Below are 18,357 nucleotides of genomic sequence, written 5' to 3'. Positions count from 1 at the left end.
ACATTTTAAGTATGTTGTAGCCAGGTCCCATGACTCAATTGTGTTACAGTGTGTACATCAGCACAAGCCAGAGAGGGGTTAAGATAGAAGTCCTACAGTCACACAGAGAGCAGCCTCAGGTTAAAATCTTTACATACCCCTACAGCTCTTGTCAACCAGCTCACCAGAGAATAAACCAACTCCATTAAATCCCCAAAGCACTGGTCTAGGTTCTGATATGTGGCACCTTTGCGCTACTCCTCCTGGTCATAACAACCGTATAGCTAGAGTAGCCAGCAATGGGGGAATAACCTCACTTAGGAGGATCCTCTGATGGTGTAGAGCTCCTCCAGCTCTGCAGGGATAGAAAAGCAGATGCGGGGCAGGAGGTAGAGCTCAACTCAAACAAAGACCTGGAAAACCCACCAGCAGAACAGAACCAAACAGCCTTGAAATGACAACTGTGGAAGCCAGGCACATTTGCAGCAACATCCCTGATACTCTAACTATGCTGGCAAATGGAGCAGGCATTTTCCTATCTCTCAGTCTATGCTTTTAGAGAGGGAACGCTGAGCAGGATGCAGGGACATATCCCCGGACTGCTGTGTTTGTTAAATGTACTGTTTGATCTTATACTTGACCTGCATACTCACTAGAGACAATTGAAGGGACTTGTGTAAATGGGTATGGGAGGGATGGGGCGAGCTGGTAGGGGGGGGGGAGGCGTGGATGTGGGCAGGGCCAGCTCCAGGCACCAGCAAAACAAGCAGGTGCTTGGGGCAGCACATTTCTAGGGGCGGCATTCTGGCGCCGGCCATCATAGGTGCCGACTCCAGAGCATGAGGAAAAAGTGCCCCCGCCACCCCAGCTCGCCACCCCAGCTTGCCTCCTCTCCACCTCCGCCTGCTCCCCTGAGCGCACTGCCACTGCTCTGCTTCTCCCCCTTCCCTCCCAGGCTTGCTGCACATGAAACAGCTGTTTCGCGCAGCAAGTCTGGGAGAGAGGAGAAGCCAAGTGGCGGGGAGCTCGGGGGAGGCAGCGGTGGTGGAGCGGAGGTGAGCTGGAGTGGGGAATGGTTCCTCTACCCCCCGTTACTTCCTGTGCCCCCCACTGTAGCTCACCTCTGCTCCGCCTGCACCCCTGAACGCGCTGCTGCTCCGCTTCTCCCCCCTCCCTTGCCTGAGAGGGAGGGGGGAGAAGTGGATCGGCGGCGCACTCGAGGGAGCAGGCGGAGTGGATGTGAGCTAGGGCAGGAGGTCGTGGGGAGCCCCCAGGAAGCTATGGGGGGGGGAATGTGGCACGCCCGGGGGAGGAGGCTGGGGATTTGGGGAAGGGGTTTGGAAGAGATGGAGTTGGGGCCGGGGCAGAGGGGCACGAAAAAAAAGGGGGTACGGCCAAAAATTTTCTTGCTTGGGGTGGCAAAAATCCTAGAGCTGGCCCTGGATGTGGGGCAGCTTAGTGGTAGTTTTCTGCACTGCCATGTGGAAGACTCATCTTGAATTCTTGGGTTTGGTCTCCTGCTGCTCAGCCCAGCAGGAGCTAAGAGTGCTGATAATATAATGCTCTTAATGCTCATGAAGGGAGGGAATGCCCCACATCAGTTAACAGGAGACTATTGACTCAATTAAACTGTGAAACAGACAAGTTCTAACAGGATTCCTGCCCAGAGCTCTTCAGAGAAAGGATGGGAGTCAATTAAGTAGGCCCATCAATAGTGAAGGTGGGGAAAATGGTAGAGATGGTAATGGAGTATTATTGGAGTTCTGATAAAGATACAAAACTGTTCTACAAATCCTGTACTGTGCTTTCAGTTACAGATAATATAATAGGCATATTAACACACTCTTACTTGTATTCCTCTCTTTTTCCAGCTGACAGTTACATAATAAAAATGAGTGAAAGTCTTCTGGACCTAAGAAACACCTTTGATAATGCTACTTCCGTGAATACCTCTAGTCTGGTACCTAAACCTGCCGGCACCAAAGAATCATTTCAGTTTAAATCAGAAAATGTCACAATAGAAAATGGCACCATAATCTACTTTGCAATACGTGCCATTGATAATGCCTTCCTGACCTCAGAAGTGTCTAATATAGCACAAGCAGCTTTGTCTGTCCCTCCAAAGGAATCCTCGCCTGATGGTGCTCCTAATGATGACATTATCAATGAAGGTATTAATGTTTTAACAATAGTGTTAATAGTAGCTGGGTCTGTAATAGCTGTATCAATAGCTGTAAGTATAACTGTTTACATTTTACACAAGAAAAATAGAAGGGGAGGCCCTGAGCTCAGCATGTACTAAAACTAATTGTAAGATGAAAGTTCAGTAGGCATCTATCTGGATTTGTTCTTTTTGTGATTTTTAAAATACATAAGGGGAGACTTATATAATTTTGTAACACATTTGAAAATTAAGTCAACTGACTTTAAAATACATGTACATTTATGTGTATTTCTGTTCTGCTTTCAATTAGTTTCTTATGTTACAGTACATGTACATAGACTAAATACTGAATTTAAAAAGCATGTACTCAGTAGAGTAAGACACGAATATAAATGACAATCTAGATGTGGAATTTAATTCTAATCTTGCAAGAATTTTGCAACATTATTGTGCTTTATTTTTAAAAAAGTAGCAAAAACTATGTCTTTCTATTTTTGTTTTCCAGTTGCTTAGCTGTCAGGAAAGGTGAGATTTAATAAGAAATTAGATAGACCTGTAATCTGTCATTTTCATACATACCTTCATATCCTCTCAGTTATGTTCAGTGAGTAGTAAACAAAGTATATACTTCTGATGGCCCAGAGCTTGCAAATGCTTAAGTACATGCACAATTCTACTTATGAGAGGAGAGTTATGCAGGTGTTTAATTATTATCACAATCAGGGCCATACAGTATCCACAAATGAGCCTATGGATAACACTTCCTTCCTGATATAATCACCAATCACATGTGCAACATTTCAACTCTAAACTATTAACAAAAGAACAAAAGCAAAATAGTAGAAGAGAAGACAATACATGCCAAATTAGCAGGAATGCCACCTATCACATCATATGTAAAAGCAATTGCCCGAGGCATCAAGGAGGAAAAGCTATTCAGCAGATGGCTTTTCACTCATCTTTCCTATATCCTGCAAGCCCAACTTGCAACATCATGCTGTGTGATGTGACCCTCCAAAAATGGGAAAGGAGCATCCATTTTATGGGTAATGAAGACATCCATAGTTACATTAGATGGGGTGAAATTATTTTATAAGGGACATAAACCCTCATGCTTCAGGTTATCAGCTCATCACAAACAGGGGCTAGGGAGGAACTTTTCCATGGGTTAAATTATTCCATAATTGTCCATGTGACACACCGTGTACCCTTCTGTTCACCACTTTTACAAAACTATGATAAATCTTCTACAAACTATGCCTTGTGAGGTATAATTTGAAAACTCATAATTTGCAGATCATTATTGTTCTGGTAAAATATGTGTGGCAACATTGTATGTAAAGATATAAGATTGTAAGTATGATGTTACTTGAGATAGTCCAAGCCTGGGAAAGCAGCCCAGACCAGTTCCTCTGAGACAAAAGGCAAACTGAAGCCTCAGCCATGTGTCAACGCAATCAAATGGACTATCAACAGGGTAAGTGGCCATTCTTTGACAGGAAGAAGGGTGTGAGTAAGAATTTTACATCTTGGAAATGGAACAGTTGGGGATTCCCATGTAAACAGACTGGCTTTACCTGAACCCCAGCCTAAGATGATTCTCAAAGAGGAGGAAAAGATATAAAAATGTGGAACAGAGCCCTAAAATAACCTCTCTGCCCTCATCTCTACTCATGGCATCAACAACATTTGAAAGATGAAAGAAGCATCATTGAACTGGGGGGAGGAGTCCTGGCTGAAGGAATCCAACCAGACTGCTGTAAGCATATAGTGATAAAATTGTTTTGTCTAAACCAGTGTATGTCTGGATTGAAATGGTTGAGAAACTTAATTTGAGATAGCAGGATTTGTGCACATAATTTTCCATTTATGAAATGATGGACTTTCTATAAGCTTGTACAGTACAGAAGGAAAGAGCTGGGCAGTACAAGATGCAAATTTCTGGGGACAAGTCTTGGATTGGGAATTTACTGGTGTCACTCTGCAATACAGTTCAGAAGTGCCTGGCTAGAAACATGCATATAATTCAGCTGGGAGTGATTTTGCATTCTAGAGGCTGTGTATAAATAGACCAGGAGTGGTTGTTCTCAAAGCAAAGCAGTGTAAAAGGCACCCCAATTGGAGACTTGAGGAGACACAACTACTCAACTGTCCAGATTACACCTTGGGGAATGTCACAGTCCAGTATGGGGTTTCTTGCTGCTTCCACTGAAGTATACTTAGTAATATAGATGTATTGGCGAACATGGGTATGCCTACACTTAGATTTTGTATAAGTTAATTAACTGACAGCTCAAGGTAGTTACCACATTTGGACTATGCCTGGAACAAACATTTGGAGAATGTCCAGGTTAACTTTTACAAACATATTAACTGCAAATCACTAGTGAAAACAAGCCCTGTCTGAGAGAGGCATCTGGGTGTTTGATGGGTTAGTGTAATTTCTATATTTCCCAGATGGTTTTTTTATGCCATGAAATGAAATTCAGAAATTGATTTTCTCTTAGTTGCTCGTCTACATGTAAAGGCAATATGACTCCCCAGTTTTGTTTTTCTGGTGCATGTTGGTGGTTTTCTTCATGTCTTTTGGGTATAGGTGAATGGGACACAAGAGGGTGATCAGTAGAGTGTAATAAACAGAAGGCTTGAAGGTGCAATGTATTATGCATAAAGACCAGTAAAACAGAACAAATCATGGGAATTATGGATTGTGTTTTATTTTTTATTTGTCAATTAATATCTACCCTAATGAGAAATGTTCCATGAACATGGGATTTCTCATCCGATGACCAGCCCAATCACATATATCTGAGCTGTTTCCTGATAGAAAAATTGGCCTGTGACCTAGGAGTGTTTGACTTGGTGATTAAACTGTCATCACTATCTGGAGATCTGTTTGAGACTGGTCCTTCATTCCTGACAATGCAAAAGCTAGGAGCACTATAAAGAGAAAATGTCCTCAACCTAGGGAGGGAGCACCTCGTAGTACTCTGCAACAATCTCTCTGGTGGATTTGAGAGCAGCCCTGATGGTCCCTGGAGAGAGCCAGAACCACTCCTCTATGTCTGAAAGAATAGTCGTCACATTCTGGAGAAAAGCTAGGAAGACTTCTTGTGGGGAGGTATAAAGAGAAAAATTACAGTCGCAAAGCAGCATTCAAAGGTATTAACCTCATCAAGTGGCTAGGATTGACAACCCTCCAGGAGAGTTCTGAAGTCTCCAGAAATTAAAGATTATGTAATGAGAGGAAACCTCCAGGAATGCATCCAACCAAAATTAGCAACCCTACAAGTGGCCCTAGTTTTACCTGCTTTCTACCTATTCAGTAGCGCTTCATTTTGCCTGCTCATCCTACCTCTAAACTGGAGGGTACTACCAGCTCCTCATTCTCAGAAGTGTTTATATTTCTACTCCACAGAAGTTATATTGGTAGGAACTACATCACAGAGTCAGAGTAAACAGTGGTGAAATTGTTCCTGTTAATATTTCCTAGAGTAACAAGAAAACATAGCAGTCCTCAGATGTACTGTGTCCATGGAGTAAGTGGGTCTATAAATATTGTTCCACAGACATCCCTGTTCCAGTTCTCCATTTAAGAGCTGCCTAGCAGTTTGATGCTTTGGTTACACTGACATCTAGTGGATTTTCAAAATAAACACACAAAAATTCTTCCAGTTATGTTTCCAAAATCACATATTTACCCAATAGACCACAACAGCTCCTTCAACGATGCTCTGATCTCTCATATAAATACTTATTTAGTGGGACGGTCAAAGATGATAGATTCAAGTTTTCATTCATCAGTTGTGATTGGCTCTTCTTTTTCTTCTCATTTATATTGCACAAATGCCTTGAGGACCCAACTGCAATTGGGACTTCATGTTCACACACATTGTAAGTGACAATCTTGCCTCAAAGAGCTTGGCTGATGTACGCCTGGAGGTTTCATCAGATGACATCTTTAATTAAAGCTTAATTAGTCTTCAGTTCCTGGAAACCCCAGGACAACCCTGGAAGGTTGGCAACCCCAACTTCACCTCCAACACATCTCTAGGGGAGGCGTCAATAATTTGGCTGCTTATGTATCCTGAGTGTAATAGGAGAGTTTAACAGTGGACCTGATTCACTGATCCACTGACTTCAATGAGGTTTGGTTCAGGCTCAGTGTTGGCAGTGCTGTCCATTCCAAAGGGCATGTGGGCTGGGACCATGACTACCCACCAGGACTGCCACCCCCCTGTTAGTGGTGGTTAGCTAGAAGGGCAGCCCATGGTGGAATGAAAGATACATATTTTGTATAGAAGTAGAAAGTGCTCCTAAGCATGCTCGTGCACACTCTTGTAATAATATTAATTAATTAATATTTAGCTCTTGTGTAATGCATTTCATCAGTAGATCTCAAAGCACTTTACAAAGGAGGTGTGATGGGGTGTAGCAGGAACTTGGAGGCCCCCTGCTGGAGGCCTCATGGTCCTACCACACCCTGCCACAGGAAAGGGAACAGTAGAGGTGTGTCCTCCAAGCTGTCTAGAGAGGCTGTAGGGAGCAGCCAATCATAATCCATCAGGCTCATATAAAAATGAGCTGCTGGACAGAGCAGATCAGTTGTTGGCTAGAGCCAGAGGAGCAAGAATGGTGCTCCTGACTGGCTGCAGGGCTGGACAGTTCAATGATGGCTAGAGACAGAAAAGCAAGGAAGGTACTGGGGCTGAGAAGGATACCGTCCAGGGAAACATAGCCTGTAGGTAAAGGGAAGCAGCAGGCTGATGCTAGATATAGGGCAGGGTTTCTCAAACAGGGGTCGCCGCTTCTGTAAGGAAAGCCCACGGGGGCTGGGCGGGGCCGGTGTGTTTACCTGCCCCGTCCGCAGGTCCGGCAGATTGCGGCTCTCACTGGCCGTGGATCACTGCTCCAGGCCAATGGGAGCTGTTGGAAGCAGCGCAGGCCGAGGAACTTACTGGCAGCCACTTCCAGCAACTCACATTGGCCTGGAGCAGTGATCCGCAGCCAGTGGGAGCCGCGATCAGCTGGACCTGCAGATGGGGCAGGTAAACACACCGGCCCGGCCCGCTGGGGGCTTTCCCTACAGAAGCAGCGACCCCTGTTTGAGAAACCTTGATATAGGGTTTTCCCCCCCACAGCCACTAGGGAAGTGGCTTAAGCTCTGAGCCCAGAGAAGGAGCTAAAGTCCTGGAAGAGGTTCAGTAATTGTTGAACTTTGTTACCCCTGGAAGGGGTGGAACAGAACAGTAAAGAGGGGCTGAGCTGGGGCAACCAGTGGAGAATCTGCAGGGAGGAAGCCCTGGGGGCACTGCTCCATTTCAGAGCAAGGACAATATTTGAGCGAGCCCAGAAGGGGCTGAGAGACACTTTGAAAGCTAGCCCAGGAGGGGCTATAACTGAGATACTGTGCCAGACCCTGTTGGACAGACTGAGAACTGAACCCAGGAACGGGGCTGCAGGCCAACACCAAAGAGGTACTGTGATAGGTCCTATGAGACTAGAATTAAGCCCAGGGTATACTCTTGCTGCTTGTTCAGTTTTTGTATTTTTCTCAGTGGAGACAATGAAAACAGACTAGTCAGTTTTTAGTTACATTTATTTTCAGATTTTCATGCACAGCAATTCTCAAACTCTGGTCCCTGGACCACTGCTATTCTGCAGAGTGCTGGCTGGCAGTCTGTGAATCAGCAGCTGGTCACATGGGACTGGCTCTTCCTCTCATCTCTATCTGCTAAATTACATTGAAAGAAAATACAAATACATAACTACTTTCTCAGTGTGACTCTTTCATGTAAGCAATTGCTGTAGTTGCCACAGGGATGTTATGTGATCATGGATGGGGAGGGGAGGTAGAAATGGCGGGAGTTGTGGTCCACATTATAAAGAATGTGAGAACCCCTGCGCTAGTATGATGTTGGGGTTACAAACACTGCAGAATGTTTTGTTTTTTAAATTGGTTTCCATTGAAATTAAACTGAATCTAATGGTCTTAACTTCTGTAAAAGCCTTGAGTCTCATGGCCTCCTGCTCTTCAGGTCATGCCCCTACTTCTCACACAGTCAGGGGCTGGAGTCAGAAGAAGGGCTCCTTATATTTATAAACATTTAAGTTATTTAAAAAACCCTTATAATATAAATATTTATAACTATTATTCAATGGATGTTGCTTTTATGTGCCAGATCCAATACGTACTGAAGTTAATGGAAGGATTCTGGAAGCACGCCCATTGACTTTAAGGGGTATTGGATGATGACCTGTATACCTAAAAACAGGTCTTTATATATCTTTACATCTGTCATGCTCCCCTCAAAACTAAAAGGCATCTCTCCTCAGCAAGGTCCATAAAACAAATTTTGAGGTTTATCAGCCAAGCAATTCTGGATATCGAAAAGAAGTGAATGTTTTGGGAAGTTTTCAAAATACCATAGCTTTAAAATGCTTTAATTAATTTATCTTTTTCATCAGACTTCCCAGAAAAACTCTGTCCTGGAATGAGAGAAGGAACGCAAAATTTTAGGAAGATCAGTTACTTCTCAGAGAAGTTAGGTGTTGGGGTGAGACGAGATAACTTGAATACTGAGCTGATAACGAGGGGCTAGCTTCAATCTACAGTGATTGCTATCCAGAGATCTCAGTTGCTTTCAGCCCCCATTTTAACTGAGTGTTTAAAGCTCAGTCTTTCAAACACTGGCACACAAAATTAGCTATTCAATACACATGTAGAGATATAAGTGGTCTGGTCTGTGGAGGCAACGAGCAACCACAACTCCCACTTGATCAATGGCAGCTATAGGGACTCAACCCCTGAAAGTAGGACCACTTTTATCTAGGTGCTCAAGTTTGAGAACTTTGGCCTCACTGACTTTCAGAAAGTCTCAGGGTGACAGCACTAGGTACAGAACCCTGCTCCTCTCACTCTCACTACACTGTAGTCTCTACAGGAGCATGTGCTTCCTCTGAGGTTTGAAAGATGATCATGAACCAATGACACATTACATTACTAAAAATATTTTCAACAAACTAGAGCTAAATCAACAGTAGAAAAAGGGTTTGAAAGCAGCATTCAATCAGCAAAGATATAAACTTGCTAAAATAAAAGGTAAAGAATGGTAAATTGCATTCAAGCAGAGCAAGTACTTACACAGTAGCTTTCACGTCTTGTCTTGATCAATAACTGTTTTGCACAATGGCAACTTAAAAAAAAAATTTGCGGGGGGGGTTGTTTTCCCATCCCCTTCCTAGAATCCCATCCCCTTCCTAGATGTTATGGTTGTATAGATAAATCCATAACATAACAAGACTGAGTTGATTGTTTCGGTTACTTCCTCTTCCAGGAATTTGCTTCCTGTCCTAATGCACTAGATTGACCGTAGGCAAAGGGAAGGCAAAACAGTTTTACCAAGCTTAGCCAGTAATTACTGCTGCTGTGGGTGGGTAATCACCTTAAGTGCAATATGTTTACAAAGTTATGTTTCAACTAAAAAAATTAATTTATTGTTAATGCAACATCACATCCTATAAAGACCAACACTAAGCTAATCTGTATGAACAAGTTGGCTGCCGACACGGGCACCTTCCTGAGCCTAGGTTGACCAGATAGCAAGTACAAAAAATTGGGATGGGGGATAATAGTTGCCTATATAAGACAAAGCCCCAAATAACAGGACTGTCCCTATAAAATTGTGACATCTGGTCACTCTACTGGAGTTGTGCAGTGCAGGTGCCAGTCGTGGGAACAAGTTGAGACCAGCCAGCACTGCACAGGCTGTGAGTCAGGCCTGGGCAGCGCCTGTGGTGGTGGCATTGGAGGCCGCTGTTGGGCCTGGTGGCTGGGCTTCGGTCCACGCTCAGTAGCCACTCACACAGGGCCGGCTCTGGCTTTTTTGCTGCCCCAAGCAAAAAAAAAAAAGGGGGGGGGGAGGGTGGAGCGGCAAAGCAGGAGGGGAAAAAAACCAAAAAAAAACAAAAAAATCTGGCGCAGCCCGGAGCAGCAAAGTCAGGGGGGACACCTGCAGCGTGGCCAGAGCGGCAAAGAAAACAAAACAAAAAACCTGGGGCATGGCTGGAGCGGCAAATCAGGGAGAAAAACAAAACCGGCGTGGCCGGAGTGCCAAAGCAAGGGGAAAAAAACAACCAAAAAAACCCTGCCGGGCAGCCAGAGCCAGAGTTCAGGGGGACTCCCTGTGCTGCAGACGTGCAGCGGAGTGCGCACCCAGTCTAGCGGGGAGGGAGCAGGGGGGTGGCCAGGGCTTCAGCGGGGCGCTTGTCCCGCTGTCCCGACCACTGTGCCGCCTGCCGGGAGGGCTCCATTCCACTCCGCTCCAGTAGGCGAAGAGAGAAGAACAGGGGCTGCCCTGCCCAGTTTGCTGCAGGGCGCTCCCCTCCTCCGCACTGCCGCCCCCTACAGGGCGGCCGGAGTGGCAAACCAAAAAAAAAACCCACCTTTGCTGCCCTAGGATTGGGCGAAATGCCGCCCCATAGAATATGCCACCCCAAGCACCAGCTTGCTCAGCTGGTGCCTGGAGCCGGCCCTGCACACACAACCCAGCTCCTGCTCCTGAACTGGGCCCTAAGCTTGTCCCTGCATCCCAGGGCTGCTGTTGGCAGAGGACGGGGGTGGCTTGGGGAGTGGTGGCAATGGGGTGATTTTTTTTGCTTATATTGTGCATTTTACTTCAATTGTTAAACATGTAGGACAAAATGGCTGAATGTTACATATCACCAAGAGCAAAAATTTACCAGGCCTCATATAGTCTTGTTGAAGTAGAAGTAAATTTACACCTGTAAAACAGAGCTCTGTTTTATACAGTATATACCAGATCTACTATGAAACTTCCCTGTCATGTACTTAATATATGATTTTACAGCTGCTTTGATAGCTGTGATGTTATGGTTGTATAGATAAATCCAATAGAGTAGAAAACATCTTTGTTTTTAATGAACAGGATTCAGAAGTGGTCTCTTTTGTAAAGTGAATGTTCCCAGTCTCTTTAATCTCTCCTAATATGGAAGCTGTTCCATATCCTTAATAATTTTTGTTGCCCTTCTTTGTACTTTGTCCAATTCTGTTATCTTTGTTTGAGATGGGCCAACCAGAACTGCATGCAGTGTTGAAGGTGTTGGTGTATCATGGATTTATATAGTGTGTAGTGTGGTGGTCACCCGCTCCGGCCCAGAAAGGATTAAAGCCAGCCCTGGGAGAGGGCTGAGGCTGGGAAGGAAAGCCTGGGCTGATTGGAGAAGGCAGTAAGAGCTGGGGCCACTTCCCAATCAGGCCCAGCTGGCCCCTATAAGAGGCTGTGAGCCATGGCCCAGTCAGTCTCCCTCTGCTTGTAGAGGGTGAAGGTCCTGGCTGCAGGGACCTAAACAAGACATCTAGATTGGGAACAAGGCTGGGGAAGGGCCAGAGGAGCTGAGATCTCTGGCCTGGAAAGCCCCAGGCTGCAGGCCTGAGTATAGGCTGAATAGGTGCAGGGTTGCAGCGTGGCAGCCCATGGGTAGGCAGAGGCAGCAGGTCCGAACCCCTTTGTCTGTGATGAGTGGCTTACACTGCAGTCTGCCCCAGTAAATGGGAGCTAGATGGAGACTGGGCAGTAGCTGAGACTGAAGTGAAGTGGGGATAGTGGGTGGGGGTTCCCCTGGGAGGGGGAGACCCAGAACTGTGGGGGTAATGCCAGGGGGCAGCACCTAGTTAAAGGGGCACTTTGGTCCTGGCAGGGACATGGGGTTCACCGGCCTTCAGAGGGCACTCTGGAAGCTGGATGAGCTAATTCCTGACAGAGACTAGCAGGAGGTGCTGCAGTGGTGAGTCCTGCATCACTTACAAGTGGCTTTATAATATTTTCTGAGTTATTATCATTCCTTTTCCTAATGGTTCCTAACATTCTGTTTGCTTTTTTTGATTGCTGCTACCCATTGAACAGATGTTTCCAGAGAACTAGCCACAATAAGGCCAAGATCTCTGTCTTGAGTGGTAACAGCTAAGTTAGATCCCATCATTTTGTAAGTAGGGCTGGGATTGTCTTTCAATATGCATTACTTTGCATTTATCAACACTGAATTTCATTTGCCATTTTGTTGCCCAGTCATGGAATTTTGTGAGATCCCTTTGTAACTTTTTGTGGTCAGCTTTAAAACTTTTGCAGTCAACTATACTGTATTGTCTGCACACTTTGCCATCTCACTGTTTTACTCCTTTTTCCAGATCACTTATGAATATGTTGAGCAGCACTAGTCCAGTACAGATCCATGGAGGACCCCACTATTTACCTCTCTACACTATGAAAACTGACCATTATTTCCTACCCTTTGGTTCCTATCTTGTAACAGTTACTGATCCAGGAGAGGACCTTCTTTCTTATCCCATGACTGCCTGCTTTGCTTAAGAGCCTTTGGTGAGGGACCTTTTCAAAGGCTGTCTGAAAGTCCAAATTCACTATATCCACTGGATCACCCCAACAGACACTTGATCTTATCAAGTATCACATGCATCCGACGAAGTGGGTATTCACCCACGAAAGATCATGCTCCAAAACGTCTGTTAGTCTATAAGGTGCCACAGGACTCTTTGCTGCTTTTACTTGATCTTGTCAGAAATTCCATCTAGTAGAGGGAACTGGGGGCATCATTATGGGAAGAAAGCCAGTGGACCTAAATATCCTTTCATTTACACTGGCGTCATTTCTCTGACTTCAGTGGAATTACTGCTGAAATATATTCAGAGCGAGAGGAAAATCAGGACTATACATTATTATGAAGACAAATTTCTTAATATGTATTTTTTTCTTTTTCAGTATCAGAGTTTATTTTTAAATGTAAACTGGAAGGTCTTATCTGGGGCAAAATGTGCTTTTAGGACAGATAGATATCTAGTAATTTTTTTTTTTTTCTGATAGATTAAAAATACTGGTGAAAGGACTGAGAGCTATAAGTAGATCAGTAAGACAGTGACTACCGATAGCACAATGGGAAAAGATACCTTCTTTGGTGGTTCAGCAGCATGCCATGTTACGACAAAGATCACTCTCCTTGGTCCCAGTGGGGAAAAAACTACACCAATGAGGATTTTGAGGCTGATACAGTGTTGCAGGTAGCGTGTCTTCAGATGCCAGGAATTGCTAAAGTAGAAATTAACTTATCTCCTTTGTCATTTGATCATAACCAATGTGTGACACATGAATTATTAAAATTGTATTCACATATGGAATCATTGAACAGAGTGATGGCAACTCTTCCACTTTGTAATTTCATGACCTTTATTTTACCCACTGAGCTGAGGAATTGGTCTCTTTAGATTTAAAAGACCCCCTTTAAAGCTTAAGCCCATTTTATTTTAATTTCCTTTATAGTAGAATTCACCTCCACATCCCCCAACCCTCACTGCTATCCGGAGGGTCCATTTTCTTCCTTTTTAGTTTTCTGCCTGATGTGTAGCAACAAAAGGATTAAAAAGATCTGATAAAATTTACAAAGCCAATTTAAAATAAATGTTGTAGATAAAAATACTTCTTTCATTCCAAATATTCTGGGATGGCAGAAATGTGGCAGCTAGAAATGGTCTCAAATTTTTGACTCCAGATCCAGCCAGCTGAGTCACTGGGGCGGCTCTGTTTTTTGCTGCCCCAAGCATGGCAGTCAGGTGGCTTTCGGCGGTTGTTCCTACTGTTCCTCAGTGAGGTTAGCTGTTGCTTCAGAAATGACATGGAGCTTCTTGCTTCTGCAGTGTGTGTCAGTTCAGGGATGGCACTTCCATTAGGCGACCCTAGGCAGTCGCCTAGGGTGCCAGGATTCGGGGGGGCGGCATTTTGTGCACTCCCCACGGGGCGCACGGGAGCTTCCGGTTTCACTCCCGTTGCGCCGCCGAAGAAGGACCCTCCGCTGACGTGCCGCGGAAAACAGCGGCAGGCAATTGAGCAGCTCAATGACTGCCGCCTGCAGCATTTCAGCGTAGGGTCCTTCTTCGGTGGCGCGATGGGAGTGGAACCGGAAGCTCCTGTGCGCCCCATGGGGAGCGCACAAAATGCCGCCCCCGAATTCTGCCTAGGGTGCCAGTAACTCTGGCACCACTCCTGTGGCAATTGAATCATCTTCAACAATTTCTGAAAGCACAAATTATATGTGAGGCACTCAGGAAAAGTAAGGATTTTAATGAGAATGGTACCCTTGACTTGCCATCTGTTATATGCAATTTATTCAAGTACTTTTACTACTGAATCTCACACACTTGGCTTTTTGACATCTGCACTGGTTTTAATGGTGTATAGCCAATGGAACAAATGTGCTGTGGGCTATCTTTTGCTGGTGTGCAAGGCCTTCAAGGACAGGTCTGTAAATAGGGTTTTATTGTGTTCATAGTTCACATCAAGTAGTGACCTGCCAACAGCGATGTGCAGCCAATAATTAACAAGGGCCTTTTTTTTACACTGGTCTGACTTTGGCTCACTTGACTTTAATGATATAGTTGTATGATCATCCATGCTGGGAAGCAATCTGCTCAAGGGATGAAAATCCCTTAACTTTCCCATGCTGAGAAATCAGCATCAAATTCAGTATCCCTCAGGATGATGAGCAAGATTTCTAGTTTCCGATTGCATTCTCTTGGTCACTTTATAAATAGCCTGGGCAAAATTACTCTCTGATTTTGTACAGCACTAAAGTCAATGGAGTTGCATGAGATATAAGTCAGAGCAGAATCTACCATTGTCGTTGCCTTTGAGTTTCCTTCTAACAAATGAAGAACTAACTAATGCAGTAATCTCTTTCTGCTAATTCTGTTTTTTATGTTTAGGGTTTGACATTATCAAGAATGATGGTGCCTATTCCAGGTATTTTCCAGGTATTCTTTCTCTGAAAATGGCAGATAAAACTTGAAAGTACATGTTCAACAAGCTAACAAGACTGTCAGACCACACCCCACATTGCCATGGAGTCATTCTATCTATATACCCGATTACATAGAAAATGGTAAAATGGAGTAATGCGGGGTGAGGCATGTAACAAATGCTATTGTGGATATATTGAAATAAATAGCTGCATCACATTCTCTCAAACACTGTTAAAGGGCATTAGAGCATTGACATCCTTGCAAGAGATCTTCATAAATACAAGGATCTGCCCAGCTGGATGATATTAGTTTTGGATGCTTTTCAGAAATTGTTTCAACTAAATTTTGCCCTTTCTACACAGGAGCAAAAATGGGGTAGTTAAATTAGTGTTTAATTTAGGTTTTATACCATTATTTCCTAGAACACTGCTTTTGTGATGTGGCTGGGACCTTAGAAGGAATACATCTACATGGATTTATATTTTGCCTGTGAAAAAAGCAGATGCTGGAAGTTCTCCTGTCTCTACATGTGTAACGTGCCATGTACCCCAATGGCACTGAAGAATCATAATCAATCATCTTACATTCAGAATTGTTACAAATGTTTAGCAAATGTCAAACACTTACCATTTTATACTAAGTCCCAAGTACTTCATATGGGAAGCAAGACTAAGTGGGAAAAACAATAGAAGACAGTTGGCAGTTTTTCATAGAGACATTATTAAGGGCACAACAGTAAACTATCTCACTACATAGTAAAGATAGGAAGTATGTCAAGAGATCACCTGGCTTACCCAGGAGATCTTCAATGATCTAAAAATCAAAAAAGAGTCCTAAAAAAGTGGAAACTAGGTCAACTTACAAAGGATGAATATAAACAAATAACACAGGTATGTAGGGACAAAAATTAGAAAGGCCAAGGCACAAAATGAGATCAAACTATCTAGAGACATAAAGGGCAACAAGAAAACACTCTACAAACACATTAGAAGCAAGAGGAAGACCAAGGACAGGGTAGGCCTGTTACTCAATGCGGGGGGAGGGGGGGCGGAAATAATAACAGAAGATATGGAAATGGCAGAGGTGCTTAATGATTTCTTTGTTTTGGTTTTCACCAAGTAGATTGGTGGTGATTGGACATCTAACATAGTGAATGCCCGTGAAAATGAGGTAGTCTCAGAAGAGGCTAAAATAGTGAAAGAACAAGTTAAAGATTACTTGGACAAATTAGATGTCTTCAAGTCACCAGGGCCTGATGAAATGCATCCTAGAATACTCAAGGAGCTGACTGAGGAGATATCTGAGCCATTAGCGATTATCTTTGAGAAGTCATGGCAGACGGGAGAGATTCCAGAAGACTAGAAAAGGGCAAATACAGTGCCCATCTATAAAAAGGGAAATGAGGACAACTTGGGGAATTGCAGACCACTCAGCTTAACTTCTGTACTTAACTTCTGTACTAATTTGCAAACATCTAGAAAATAATAAGGTGATAAGTAACAGTCAGCATGAATTTGTCAAAAACAAATCGTATCAAACCAACCTTATAGCTTTCTTTGACAGGGTAACAAGCTTTGTGGATGGGGGTGGGGAAGCAGTAGACATGGTATATCTTGACTTTAGTAAAGCTTTTGATATGGTCTTGCATAATCTTCTCATAAACTAGGAAAATGGAATGTAGATGGAGCTACTATAAGGTAGGTGCAAAACTGGTTGGAAACCGTTCCCAGAGATTAGTTGTTAGTGGCTCACCGTCATGATGGCAGGGCATAATGAGGTGGGGTCCTGCAGCGATCAGTTCTGGGTCTGGTTCTGTTCAATATCTTAATCAATGATTTAGATCAGTGGTTCCCAAACTTTTTCTGCCGCTTCTGCAGGGAAAGCCCCTGGCAGGCCAGGCCAGTTTGTGTACCTGCTGTGTCTGCAGGTTCAGCTGATCGCGGCTCCCACTGGTCGCGGCTTACTGCTCCAGGCCAATGGGGGTTGCTGGAAGCAGCGGCGCGGGCCGAGGGATGTATTGGCTGCTGCTTCCAGCAGCTTCCATTGGCCTGGAACACTGAACCGCAGCCAGTGTGAGCCACGATCTGCCAGTCCTGCAGACGCGGCAGGTATACAAACTGGCCCGCCAGGTTCTTTCCCTGCAGAAGTTTTGGAACCACTGATTTAGATAATGGCATAGAGAGTAAATTTATAAAGTTTGTGGATGATACCAAGCTGGGAGGGGTTGCAAGTGCTTTGGAGGATAGGATTAAAATTCAAAATGATCTGGACAAAGTGGAGAAATGGTCTGAAGTAAATAGGATGAAATTCAATACGGACAAATACAAAGTACTCCACTTAAGAAGGAACAATCGGTTGCACACATACAAAATGGGAAATGACTGCCTAGGAAGAAATACTGCTGAAAGGGCTCTGGGGGTCATTTAACCACAAGTTAAATGAGTCAACAGTTTAATGCTGTTGCAAAAAAAAGCAAACATAATTCTGGGATGTATTAACAGGAGTGTTGTAAGCAAGACATGAGAAATAATTCTTCTGCTAACACTGCACTGATTAGGCCTCAACTGGAGTATTGTGTCCAGTTCTAGGTGCCACATATCAGGAAAGATGTGGACAAATTGGGGAAAGTCCAGAGAAGAGCAACAAAAATAATTAAAGGTCTAGAAAACATGACCTATGAGGGAAGACTGAAAAAATTGGGTTTGGTTAATCTGGAAAAGAGAAGACAGAGGGGACATGATCCTTTTACAAGTATGTAAAAGGTTGTTACAAGGAGGAGGAAGAAAAATGTTTTTTCTTATCCTTTGAGGATAGGACAAGAAGCAATGGGCTTCAATTGCAGCAAGGGAGGTTTAGGTTGGACATTAGGAAAAACTTATTAACTCTCAGGGTAGTTAAGCACTGGAATAAATTGTCCAGGGAGGTGGTGGAATCTCCATCATTGGAGACCTTTTTTTAAGAGTAGGTTAAACAGCTGTCAGGGTTGGTCTAGACGATAATACTTAAGCCTGGTCTACACTAGGCGTTTAAACCGGTTTTAGGAGCGTAAAACCGATTTAACGCCACACCCGTCCACACTAGGAGGCACCTTATATCGATTTTAATGGCTCTTTAAATCGGTTTCTGTACTCCTCCCCGACGAGAGGAGTAGCGCTAATATCGGGATTAACATATCGGAATAGGGTTAGTGTGGCCGCAAATCGACGGTATTGGCCTCCGGGCGGTATCCCACAGTGCACCACTGTGACCGCTCTGGACAGCATTCTGAACTCTGATGCAGTGGCCAGGTAGACAGGAAAAGCCCCGCGAACTTTTGAAATTCATTTCCTGCTTCCCCAGCGTGGAGAGCTCATCAGCACAGGTGACCACGCACAGCTCATCAGCACAG

At 44.2% G+C, this 18,357-nt stretch overlaps 1 protein-coding gene across 1 annotated transcript in view; it reads left to right on the top strand.

The window, feature by feature from the left end:
- The window catches only part of LOC120370871 (calcium-activated chloride channel regulator 1-like), a 33,181-nt gene extending 30,825 nt beyond the window's left edge, over positions 1–2,356 (top strand). The window contains exon 14 of the mRNA XM_039486146.1: positions 1,851–2,356. Coding sequence (XP_039342080.1) covers positions 1,851–2,281 — 431 coding nt within the window. The 3' untranslated portion in view covers positions 2,282–2,356. The remainder of the gene's footprint in view (positions 1–1,850) is intronic.
- The last annotated feature ends 16,001 nt before the right edge of the window (positions 2,357–18,357 follow it).

The sequence above is a fragment of the Mauremys reevesii genome, linkage group 8 (genome assembly GCF_016161935.1).
Source record: "Mauremys reevesii isolate NIE-2019 linkage group 8, ASM1616193v1, whole genome shotgun sequence".
NCBI classification, from domain to species: domain Eukaryota; kingdom Metazoa; phylum Chordata; order Testudines; family Geoemydidae; genus Mauremys; species Mauremys reevesii.
Note: the sequence above shows the minus strand (reverse complement) of the source record. Positions and strands in the feature narration are given on the sequence as shown.